Below are 13538 nucleotides of genomic sequence, written 5' to 3'. Positions count from 1 at the left end.
CAGCACTTTTGTTACATAATTAGCTTTCTTATCAGAATTTCAACCAAAAATAACAAGAAATGTAATAATGATAAGGTATTCTGCCCCCTCAAAAATAGATTTCCTTTTGCGCTTTATCTCTTGGTGCTGTTCTGGCTTGTTTAATTAAAGTATCAGAAATTATTAGACTCAAATTATTTCTTGATCTAGTACTCAAATTCTCCTGAAAAACTGCTTCTTTTGCCTCAGTATTTAAACCTTTATCAGTGTGAGGCAGATGAGTTTCTACATGTATGCAACAGGATTCATGTCATACAATATAAGTTTGGAGGAAAAGCCTAATTAGCCTCTAAATAATTAGACAAACAAATAAGATTTGGCTATGCTGGTCTACCATGAACATTTAAACACTTGTGTCTCCTCCCCCATGCTCCCGGATCATCAAAATGAACAACATTAATGTGCAAAAAGAGTATGAAACTTCAGCGTGGAGTTGTGAAATTCAAAGCAAAGATCTTATTTATTTTTTCATTAGAGGGTTGGGAGTAAAAAAAATCACCAAGTTCAAAACACTAACAAAAGTTGTATTCAAGGAGGGTAGTCATGTCTGTTACAGACTTTGAAATAACGGATGAAGAAATATCCTTAAATCACCGCACTGAGAAGGAGAAAACTCTAAGACATATTGGTTATTTCTCTTCATCATACTCTGTGAAAAAAATTCGGGTTAGAATCTGTTTGTTTCTGGTGGAGCTGTGTGAGAGGTTCATTTTCTTTGAAGTCGTCTGCAATATGATCCCCTTTTGCACTGTCAAGCTTGGCTACCTCAATTACCAGGCAGCCATTTTGAACTTGTGTTTTATTGGAACTTCAATACTTACCCCTGTGTTTGTGGGATGGCTTGCTGATGTCCGTCTAAGAAGAAACAAACTGGTATATGTTTGCTTATGTCTACATTTTCTAGGTGAGTGTCCTCTTCTGACTGGATTGTTTTGCAACTTAATTGAATAGCTTTTTGGTAGAGTTTTCACTTTCTATTATCCTTATCTTGCTGTTAGCCTAAAGTGTGATAAATGAAGAGTACTGTTTCAATTTTTACTATTCTTTGTATTAATTGAGGGATGCTAGTAAACATCTGTGTGTATGTGTGAGTGTGGATGTGTGGATGTTTTGATACCTATATCGTTGCACTGATTATCTTTTATAATAATTACCTCTTTACGTGTCTGTCTTCTGTGCTTCAAATGCGCTCCTTTCCCCCTTCCTGCCCCAAGCCGAAATTCGTGACAAATTCTATGTGAAACCTGAAGTTCACTTGCTTCACAACTACAATGAAATGTGCTAAGAAGGGTTTTGAAGTTCACGTAGAATAATTGAGGATGTTTTCATCAAAAGGTGGTTCTTAATTAGCCATATAGTAATTAAGATTGCATATGCAGGCATGATTTCTATGTTATGAACTATGGCTATATGTTAAACAAATGAATGAATTTAAGCACTACACTGTGCTTCTTTATATAGAGAAAAATAATCTACACAAGTTTGGGAGTCAAGAGATTGTGAGAAATGTTGGGGAGATATCAAGATTGTTTGATACGGTATAGAGAATAAGTTGATGAACAGTCTGGAACTTGGGGCTGAAAAGTTATGTTGTTCTTCTGGACAACAGAGTCACTGAAGATATAATTAAAACAGTTGGGAAATGTTTTTCTTCAATAAAAAGGATAGACAACCACAGTGACAGGTTTTATACAGGGAGACCAGAACACCTCAGAGGACAGTCTAGGAGAAATGTCAATCCAGGAGAGAACATGGAAAAAAAAAAAACACATTAAAACTTGGCTACTAAATAAGAGAACAAATATGATGGAAAAACAAACATTAACTCCAAGTTTCTGAGCTGAGGAACTTAGGAAGGTAGTATGCAATTCACCATTACTGAGAAGTGTAGCAGAAATGCAGGTTTGGGGCAACAGGGGAGGAGATAAATGAGGAAGGGGTGGATATCAGGTATGCAACATATCACCCAATTTCCAGCAGGTGATCAATTACCTTCACCATTCATCCAATAGAGTGTGATTTAAACTTATAACTTCTTCACTGCTCCAGTTTTGTTAAATAAAAACAAAGCCACTGCATGGCAAATATTCAGTCAACATTCAACAAACATTCCTCAGTGACCACTTTGTGCCAGGCATTGTCCCAGGATCTGGGAATGCAACAGAGGAAGAATGCAGTCTCTTCTCTGTTGGAGTTGACTTTCCAAAGAAAGAGAAATGTAAACAAGCAAATGACACTATGCCAGGTGCTCAGTACTGTTATGATGAAAAATATGGCTCAGTAAGGGGACAGGGGAGACTAAACAGTGACATGGTTACTATTCTGTATCTGGGAATGTTTTCTGATAAGGAGACATTTAGGCAAGCATCTGAATGGTTTCTCTTCTGAATTTGGTAAGAGACCACACCCATAGATTTTGGTAACTTCTTATTTAACATGGTGATTCCTATCAGTCTAAATTCTTGTGTAAGCCATCAGACTAGGACTGAAGTCCCAATTTTAGAATTTGACCAACAAAAGACCTACGTCAACTCCATAACCATTCATTTTCTTACTAAAAGCTATTTCCTTGGCCCCCACTCAACAGCTGCCATCAAATTCCAACCAGTCACTGAGTATCAGAGGTTCTATCAAAAATGTGTCTTTTATTTCCAATGTTAAACCTTAGCTCAAAACTGCAGATTGCTTTTTCTTGATCATTACAATGGCCTACTTACTGGTCTATCAGTATGACTCCAATCCATATACCTTTCTACTAACAACATTGACTTCCTCAGCCAATAAATCTATATATTGGCTGTATTGTCTAAAAAAACAAAATCCAACTTAGTACAAAAGAACCTCTACAATCTGTCCCAAATTTACCTCTCCAGACTTTTGTGTCAATATGTGACCTCAACCATGCTGAACTTCTTGTCTACTACCCTTCTTTAAAAATTTTACATATGCTTTTTCGTATGTCTGAAATTTTCAACCTTCCTTTATGTTTCTGCCCCATATCCAAGACTTGAAAAATCCTGTCCTTCCTTCAAGACCCATGTTGTTCACTTCTCTGTGCTCACCCGTACTCTAATCAAACCTCTATAATTTCATTTAGCACATTATAATATAATTTCCACCTGTATGTCTGTCTTCTCTGATGGACTCATTAGCTTCTGGAGAGGAAATCCAGTGGGGCCCCACGACCTAGCAGAGGAGATAGCACATCTTGGTGTTTTACAAAGACCTGTGAAGTATGTGTGCTGATTATGTAGTGCACAATAGCACACATCAAAGAGGAGACTTTCTATCATACGTGTAATAGACTTGTATTTTTATTACATCAATTTTACAACAGATAAAAATAAAGTTTTGATCCAATGAAATCAACATATTACATTTTCTCAAAAGATGGAAGCAAAGCATCTTTCTAATGTACACAAAGGTAAAAGTGTTTTGTCTTTAGGGACGCCTGGGTGGCTCAGTTGGCTAAGCATCCAACTCTTGATTTCAGTTCAGGCGATGATTTCATGCTTTGTGAGCTTGAGCCCCGGGTCAGTCTCTGCACTGACAGCATAGGATTCTCTCTCTCCTTTCTCTCTGCCCCTCCCCTGCTTGTGAGTGCTCTCTCTCTCTCTCTCAAAATAAGTAAACAAATGTATATTTTTAAAAGTGTTTGTCTTTAAATATATGGTTGCTGCAAGAAGTAACTTCTCTGCATCCCCTTTGGGTGCCCTTAGCCTAGCCAGGCCTCACATCACCCTTCCAGAGACAAGTGGACTGAGTGGCAGAGAAAAAGCAGTTGGTATCACATCTGGCCAAACTTGACAGGAAACATCTCAACCTCAGTAATCTAAAGGGCCCACTCTCATGATAAATCAATTTGTTACCAAGCAGCTATTGAGTGCATATATTCTTCACATTATAAAAGCCATTGTAAGAGGGAGATAAAATATTAGACCTAAGTTTTGCCTTTAGGAGCTTATAGTCTAATTGAGAAAATTAACCACACAAAACCACCATGTAAAAATTTATATCAAAAATACGAAAGCCAAATTAATCTAAAATATGGAAGACGAAAGTAACAGGGAGAAGCATTTTTCACTAATCAAATTGATAAGTAAACAAATAAATAAATAAGATGATTTGACCACTTGATGGGAATTACAAAAAGAGGCAGATAACATCACGGTTGCTCTGTAACATTGGGCAAGTCACTTAACCTCACTAAATCTGATCTATTTTCTTTGAAAAATTGGAATAAGAGAAAATCTACCTCTGACATCACAAAGCTTTTCCAGGATGAAACAATATAATACATATAATTGCTTTGCAGAATTTAAAGAGCTTAGCAAAAGTATGAAATTTCTATCAAACAAGGAAAGTGCTCAAGTGTGGTCCCTGCGAGATGGAAGTGAGAAGGCTTGACTGGCCCCAGCCCTGTCATTTCCTGTCTTTCCCTCCTCTAGGCTTGCACTGCTTCACCCACCTGACCTTCTTACCTCTGTGTGTGCCAAGATGGCTCTGCCCAGCTGCCTCAGTGAGAGAAATCAAAGGGCATTAAAAGGAGAAAGAGAGTAGAAAAGGAAAAGAGACTCTGTTCTTCTTACAATTCTGATAATGTTCTCCTTAAAACATTTTCTTTAGCAAGCTTTTGACATGTCTGAGATCTTCGAGTTTTCTATCACTCTAGTGACCGAGAACAAATAACCCTTACTAACAGTGGTTGGCTCTGGGGCGTGAGATTACAGGCATCTCTAGCTTCTCATATGACATATTTCCAAATTCTGTTAAAATGGACATGATTTCCTTATACATCTGAGAGAAAAGATACGTCAAATTTGAGAGGGGAAAGAACTAGGCTTCTGGATTCATTAAAAGACATATTGAAGGGAGTTTTCACATTTAGAAAAATCATGCTATCTCCAGAATCGCAGTGACTAACAAATATTTTGATAAGACAATCACACAATGATGCTACTTTCAGAGTTAAAACCTTATTTATAACATGGTCTGGTGATTCGGTTGGTCTGTGCCATATTTATTCTCCTTTTTTCTCTCTCTACAGGCACTGTTTTATTATCCGTGGTTGCTTTTCCCTTGGAAGATTTCTATATAGGCACACACCATATGATTAACAATATACCAACAAAGGAGCAGAACAGGCTGTTTTACATGGCACTATTGTTCATCTGCCTTGGCACAGGAGGAATGCGAGCCATCATTTGTCCACCGGATGCTTATAGCCTTCAGGAGTATGGATCCCAGAAACAAATGTCTTTTTTTAACTGGTAAGTAGCACTGGCTAGAAGAGAAACAAGGTTTATGATGTTCCTCTCCCTCCTGGGATTTCTCATTGTTTGCTCTCTGGTACCCTGTTGATGGTAGTAATTCAGTTTTTGTCATTGACTGGGTTGGGTAAGTGAGGACGTGACAATGCCTGTGACAATGATTCAGCCAGGAACTGTGGGAGCCTGTGAGTCAGGTACAGACCACCACAGCTTACCAGCACCTTCCTGAAATGCAATGATAAATTAATCTTCCAAATAAACAAGTGGCTTATCATATTAAATACAAGGTGGCTTTGGAGCCAAACAGGCCTGGGTAGAAGTCTCAACTCTACTTAACACAAGCTATCTGACCTTGGTCAAGTCATTTATTCTCTATAAGTTTCAGTTTAATCATTTATGGAGGGTTATAATGATACCTCTTCTTGGGTTTTATTAGAGGTAATAATGTGTGCATTGTGGGCAGAGAACCTGGCACATCGTAGGTGGTCAATAAATGGTAGCTGTTGTTAGTTATGCCTACACTGTAGCAGACTAATGTGGCAGAGGTTATAAATGCACAGGTTAGTGCAGAGAAGATAAAAAGTATTTTACAATTTGTTGAATTGCAGTTTACAATTTTTGTATTCTACAAATTGTAAATTTTTTAAATGTGTTGAACACAATTTGAATACAATTTGTTGAATTATATTTTGCAACTTGTTGAAACATCAACCAGTACCTCTGTCTTGCATCCACTTCACCCCTAACACCTAAAAGAGTTTGGATTCCATGAAAATCTAACTACTTTCTGTAAATCTTTTTCTCTTTCAGTGAGTTCTTACACAGCTTTATGTGGTTTTAGAATCAATTTTTGTTATCGAATACAGATTCAAAAAAATAAAATTTGGATCTTAAAGTAGAGCATTTCAGTGTTTACTAGCAAATTTTGTTGTTATTATTACTCATCAGTGGAATATCAAGTAGATCTGAGATACATTCTTTTGTTCCCCTGTTTCTGTGAAATGATTTGCCAACATTTTTTCTAAATATTCTGTCTTTCCATCAATGTTAGCAATGGGAAAAAGCAATGTACAGACAGAATCAGACAAAACATTTAAAGAAAATTCATATTAAAATCATTAAATGAAAAAATTTAGAATCAATAATCTAGGTATATATAACCATGTAACTATCCAAGGCAGTTTCTTCCTTCCTTCCTCCCTCTCTTTTTCTTTCTCTCTTTCTCTTCCCTCCCTTCCTCCTTCCCTCTTTCTTTCTTTCTTTCTTTCTTCCCAGTTATATTAATATTACAAAGCACTCAGGCCTGTTTTGGATTCAGTCCAAACGTCAGAAAAAAATGCAGTTTTACCAAGGGTGGAAGGGACTCTTTACTTCCTTATAGCAAATTCTGCCTCCTTGACCTGCCCAAAGGAGAAAGAAAAATCCTTCTTTTTTATTCTATTCGGAGGTTTTAATCCTTAATTAGCAACATCATTTTGATTAAATAAGACTCTGGAGGATTAAGACTGGAGAGCAATCAGTTGTTCTGAAAGATAGCTCTGGAGAATTTATTGTACTGTGGTCTTAGTCATTCAGAGTTGTGTTTAATCAAAGTGACATTTCTCAGTGTTGATTACAAAGGAGACATTATATGAATGAAATATTTCCTTTGGGAAAGGGGGGGACTCCCAATGGGTTTGTACTTTAGGCCTTTAAAAGGGGGATGGGGAGCAGGGTGAAAATGAATTTCTGCAGCTGGGAGGAGCAAGGCCAAATTTAGGAAGAACACATTTCAATTTGGCTTCTTATTATTTCCTAATTTTACTAAAATCTCTAATAGAAAGAATCATGCAGAATCTTTAAAACCTAAAGTTAAAGCACCTAGAAATGTGCATGAGGAATCAAGGTGTTACTCTTTCATGTTATAAAGGACCCCCCTGGAAGGCAAGCTTCTTGAAGGCTGAATCTGGTTGTTTCAGTTTTTTGATTTTTGTTTTTTTGATTTTAAGTTCCTAAAATCAAGCTACGGGAAAACTATGAGCAACTGCTTTTTGTAATTTATAGAAAAGAATGTTAACTCTATTGCTGTATATACTGCGGGGGCTGGTGGCAAGATGGACAGGGATCCAACTGGGCAGCCAGCAAACTGATGGGATCCTGGCTCTGTCAGAGGAGTTTTATGCTTTTCAGCGGGTCCCTTAACCTCTCAAAGCACCAGTCCCTCATCCACAAAATGGGGTTAACTTGGAGGGCTGTTTTATAGCTTATTTTATATAAAGTACCCTAGCACATCACAGGAATTCAAATTAGGGTAGCTGTTACTATAATTAAATGACTAGTAAGTCCTCAGCTAAAATCGTTGTCTAAATTCTGGGTAAGAGGGAACCTGTTTAGGAGGAGGCCATCTTTAAATGGGCAGCACATTAATATAAAATCTATTTCTCCAAGTCAAAAGTGTGTAGAGAAATTACAAGCTTGGTTAATATAATGAATTTCAGTAGTATCTTTAAAAACCAGCATACCACTTGAATGTGTAACCACTTGAAGGCTGCATCCAGTTCTATTTTCAGCACAGATGTCAGATGTTCCTAGTTACAGGACCTTTAATGAGACGTGTCATTGCATCTATACCACCTAAAGCTTCCCAATGATCATGTTAAATAGTATAGACTGGAAGTCTCGAGCACTGAAAGCCTCACTTCCGAGTGGAGCTGCCAAGTGTAGGTGAGAAAACCACTCCCAGCCAACATCACCATCTGGTACTGGATCTTCCTCAGCTATGTACCTTATTGAAAGAATATAGCTAAACTCCCTGAAATCAAGAGGCATACTAATCTGCCAACATTCTTGTGCTGTTATCTAGATTAGAACCTGGCTCTTCCAGCATTTTCCAAAATCTGAGATGTGCAATTAAGAGTCACCACACTGGAGATCATCTAGGTAAATACACCTGTGCAGAATCTTTTCTGGAAGCAAAAAGAAAGGTGGATAATTAAGTCTGTCTATAACCATAATTTTAAATTCTACTGCAATTAACTTCAAATCTTGCTTCCACATTTCTCTAGTTACTTCACCTGATAATTTGCATCCTATCTGCATATCATAGTCTGTTGCTAACCAGTTACCAGAGTGAATTATACATGATTTGAAAGTCCAAATAGAATATTGGTGGAGTTCTTCAAAAAGTCTAGAGACTGACTTATTCCATCCCAGAAATTTTGAATATCTAGTACTCAAATTGATTCTATATAATATTTGTTTCCCACTAAAATATTCTGATGTTAATACTTACTTGAATTTAGTAACTTTTATCTTAGGGAAACACCAGAGGTAAAAATTTGTTATCCCACGGAATGTTTTTTCGGAAGCTGTTTAATATTTACTTGAGTGTTGTTTGAAAGCAGCGATTCTCAATCCTAGATGTACATAAAAGTCACCTGAGGAATCTTAAAAATACTGATTCCTGGGGCGCCTGGGTGGCTCAATTGGTTAAGTCTCTGACTTTAGCCTAGGTCATGATCTCACCGTTACCAGTTTGAGCCCCACATTGGGTTCTGTGCTGTCAGCTCAGAGCCTGGAGTCTGTGTCTCCCTCTCTCTCTGCCCCTCTCGCACTCATTCTCTCTCTCTCTCTCTCTCTCTCTCTCTCTCTCAAAAATAAACTTAAAAAAAAAGAAATACTGATTCCTGGGCCTTGACATCAAAGGTTCCAAATATATTGGTTTGAGGTGAGACTGAGAGACCAGAATTTTTTTTTTTTTAAGCTGCCTAAGTAGTCAGGTTTAAGAACAACTGCTCTCAAGCAATTGCCTACTTTTAAGAATCACTTAAGGGCTTTATTTAAAAATGTTTTCCAGACCCCACCCACAACCACTTAGATCAGAATTTCCTGAAAGCATCGCTAGGGAATGTACACATTTATCAAGTGCTTCGGAATTGTGAAAACAATTCCAGAAGTTTGAGGGAAGGGAATTCCAATGTGGTCTAGGGATACCTTGAAAAGATATGAAATTAAACATTGAGTGCACACACTGGATGCCACGCGGCTTTGGAAAGTTTTGATGATTCATAGCAATTTTTCACCACACCTAAAAATCCATCTGAGTGAGAAAATCTACATGATCCTTGAGAAGAGAAACAAAATATGAATCTACTGAATTCTGCAGTAGTAAAATCATAATTTATGAAGTACATTTCAGCCATCAAAATCAAAGCAGTTTGTGGAATAACTGTATTAATATTCAAAATATCATGTGAGTTACATACTGAGAAATAGCCTGTAAATAGCTTTAAGAGAATCACTGGGTGCCTGGATGGCTCAGTTGGTTAGGCATCCAGCTTTGGATCAAGTCATGATCTCACAGTTCTCCTGTGTTTGAGCCCTGCATCAGGCTTCATGCTGATGGAGGGGAGCCTGCTTGGGATTCTCTCTCTCTCTCTCTCTCTCTCTCTCTGACCCTTCCCTGCACACTTGCATGCTCTATCTCTCAAAATAAATAAATAAAGGTTTTAAAAAATATACAAAAGAAATCTTCCAAACTTCTATTTGCACGGGTCCTACTCAAGTTTAACAAATGCTACCTACCTACTCTTATAACAATAGGCACCGCCTTTAACTTTGCCAAAGTTGTAAGCTTTCAGGAAATACACTCAGAATTCCTCTCCAACATACAATCGTGGAAACCAAAGAATATTGAGGAAAAGAAAGACAGATTTCTTACATGACTTACTGCTCCTGCTTTTTCTTAAAGCCTGAGTGGTCACATTTAAAATTAGTAGGTACATGACTAGGGACTTATTTCCATCAGTAAATATGCGATAATCTAAAGTTCTTAAGGAAATAAGAAAATGATACACAGGAGCAACTGTGAATGAGGGTAAGTTAAAAGAAGGAGAGGCAGGGAGAGAAAGAGTGAAATATTCTCCTAAATTTCTTATTTAAAAATATACCTTTTACTTTAATCATACTATCTCTTCACCAAAATCAATATCTTCCTTTATTAAATTTCCTCTTCTTTAACTGCAGCGTTGAAAAAAAAGTATGGATAAACAGTAAGACCTGTAAAAATTCCATTTGATCCTTCTTTCCCCAAATTCATGGCTACCAGAGAGTTCTCTGAAGTACTTCAATGGGCCAATGTTTCTACTAAAAGAAGCAACCTTTGACAACAGCCATCCACCAGGGTTTCAGCGCCCAAGTGTTTCCTTGACGCTTCCGAACAGTTCAATTCTATCCCATTGAAGAGCCACCAATCCCCTGGTGAATTATCTCAATATTGTTCAGTACAGAATAAAACGTTCTCCCTGAACTCCGTAAATTGTCCACTACCACCATGAACACCTGAAAGCTTTCCTCCTCAGGTTAAGAAAAACCATTTCAAACCATTTCCCCTAAAATCACTTACAATAACACTGAAGTATGTGAAACTTGGTCCGTCTAAGACATGACAAAATATTCGAGCGACTCTAATAATGATTACTAAATAAGGTAAGGCAAATATTTAAAAGAAATGATCTCAAAAGGATTGCTGAGGTTTTAGCAACAAGTTTTCCCCCCCTTATTTGTATTCAATACCATAGGATCATGAAGACAAAAAAAATCAGATTTCTATGTACTCCCCGTTATTTGCAGTTCCCAGTCTGTATTTAAAAGTAGACTAAAGAAACATATTTTTACTGCTGCTTTCAATTTTCCTTAATCACTGGTATTTATTTTGCTTTAGTGCTTTGCTCTCTGACTTTCTGTGTGAGAGGTGCTTTATATACTCAATTTGCTAGTGAGCTATGAGATGAAAGGAGTCTTAATGGTGAGTTTGAACATGGTAGATTTTTATTTCTCTTATTTTTTTTACAGTTGATACATATACAATTTCCCCCTTAATTATCTATGGCTTATCCTGTCCATGGATCAATAAAGACATATATAAAACATGCCTGTACTAGGTAATTCTTTCGGAAAATTACACAATCAAATAGGTCGGATGGCATCTGTTAAAATACATGGAGTACTTTATGTGAAATCTCTTCCTATACCTAGATATTCAGCACTATAATTCTTTTGTTTCTAACTACCTTTCACAAGATTTAAGTCTTGGAATAATTGTAATTTTCTTTGGCCTTCTTTAGAGTAATTTCGTTTACATCACCATGTGGTGTTTAGAAGAGCCACACAATGTCTTCTTGGATTTTCTCAGCAACATTTAACATTTAAGAAAAGGGGGGTTTCCTAAAGATTGAAAGAAATATAACACTGCTTGCGGGCTCCAGCTTCTCTCGGTTGCTGACAGCCACAGCTCAAGTGTGCAGCATGAAAGGATGACCGGAGGCTGAGCCTAGGGACTCTCCCCAGTTGTCCTACAAAACTCTGTGTGTCTCACCTGCATCGTGACAAGTTTCCATTAGTGGACGATAGCGAACCAGTTTCCTCAGCATGGCCATGTTTCATGTTTGATTACTTTCCTAGGTCAATTATTCAGTTTATTGTTCTATGTTGTTGTTTGATCAGTTGATTTTTTTATGAGATGCTGTGTTATTCATCAAATACTTATTTACTAGTCTTTTATTGTGGGCCTAGAGCTGTGTGGCCCCCTCGGCATTACCTATAGCAAGTATCCAGTATCCAGTCTTCTCTCTCTCCTCCTCCTTTAGATTAGTTCTAACATTTTCCTTTCTCCTCAGACCTTTAACATCCCTTTCGCGTAGCCAGTCCTGCCTGGTGACTCTCTTTTCACTTAGAGGGGATAAAAAGGAAGTAGAGGAGAGGCGAGGGAAGAGCGGGGGGAGGGGAGGAAAACAGGAGGGAGACAGCGAGGGAGGGAAAAGGAAGGAAGAGTGGATCAATTAGAACAAGTAGAGGAAATGCCAGAGGATGACCCATAGTGGTCATACTCTTGACAGACCCATCCCCCAGAGTTTGGGCACAACCTGTGACCTGACTCCACCCAACAGAATATGGCAGAGATGACAGGGTATAAATCCTTGATTATGTTGCTATACGGCAAAAGCGAAGGGATTGTGTGGTGTAATTAAAGTTTCTAATCATTTGATTTTAAAGTAATCAAGGAAGAGATTATCCCGGAATCCTGCATAGGCCTAATCTAATCAGGGAGGCCCTTTAAATCTTAATGATAATGTTAAGTGTTCTAAAACTTAGATCTATTAGTGTTTGCCCAATTGAAACACTTACCCAAACTCATAAAACTATATATTTAAACAGGTATTTCACTGTATTTAATTCTACCTCAGTAAATGTTTTAATTTAATGTTAAGACCCCCCTCTACAATGTGACTCTAACAATGCATTCTAATAATTCATTAGACCCAATGCAAGGTTGACAGGCAGAGATTATTTCCCCAGAACTAGCAAACCAGACTGCTAGTTTAGGTACTTATTTGTAATACTATTCATTGGGAAGAAATACCGAAAGTTTTATTCAAATGACAGTCGTGTCTTTGGTTTAATGCATTGTCTAGATATAACCTGAGTTTGCCCATACTCTGAAAAGTGGAATAAATAGGAAGATTCAACTCTTAAACCATGCAACCTTTTCCAGATTCATTAGGCATATTCAGTGAAGTATTGTGTATGGCTTCTCTAACACCACAACACATAGATGAGTCGTTGCTGTAGAGACTATATGGCCTGCAAAGCCTAAAATATTTACTATGAGGCCCTTTGTAGAAAAAGTTTGCCAACTTCTACTTTAGATAAGAGAACGCATTCTTTCCACATGTAATCTCAAAAGGAATGAAACACAGATGACAAAATTGGTTAAGACTCCATAGCTGATATGTATACACTTACTAAGAAATCTAATAAACAATATTTGAAAATTCTAGTTCAGGGGCGCCTGGGTGGCTCAGTCAGTTAAGCGTCCAACTTCGGCTCAGGTCATGATCTCACGGCTCATGAGTTTGAGCCCCACGTCGGGCTCTGTGCTGACAGCTCAGAGCCTGGAGCCTGTTTCAGATTCTGTGTCTCCCTCTCTCTCTCTGACCCTCCCCCGTTCATCCTCTGTCTCTCTCTGTCTCAAAAGTAAATAAACATTAAAAAAAAATTCAAAAAAAAAAAAAAGAAAATTCTAGTTTAGCCAACATGCCACAATTTTATAGCTTAAATGTATATACAAGCGGGAGGAGCGAAGATGGCAGAACAGCATGGAAGTTTTTTGTGTGTTTCGCATCCATGAAATACAGCCAGACTAACACTAAACCATCCTACACACCTAGAAAACTGACTGGAGGATTAACA

The 13538-nt window shown here is 37.6% G+C and overlaps 1 protein-coding gene across 1 annotated transcript in view; it reads left to right on the top strand.

Moving 5' to 3' along the window:
• Positions 1-582: 582 nt before the first annotated feature.
• Positions 583-13538, top strand: part of SLC15A5 (solute carrier family 15 member 5) — an 84576-nt gene continuing 71620 nt past the window's right edge. Inside the window, exons 1-2 of the mRNA XM_007082746.2 lie at positions 583-943; positions 5087-5309. Of these exons, the coding sequence (XP_007082808.2) occupies positions 583-943; positions 5087-5309 (584 nt within the window). The remainder of the gene's footprint in view (positions 944-5086; positions 5310-13538) is intronic.

This window comes from Panthera tigris, chromosome B4 (assembly GCF_018350195.1).
Source record: "Panthera tigris isolate Pti1 chromosome B4, P.tigris_Pti1_mat1.1, whole genome shotgun sequence".
NCBI classification, from domain to species: domain Eukaryota; kingdom Metazoa; phylum Chordata; class Mammalia; order Carnivora; family Felidae; genus Panthera; species Panthera tigris.
The sequence above is the reverse complement of the archived record's forward strand: the minus strand, read 5'-3'. Positions and strand labels throughout refer to the sequence as shown.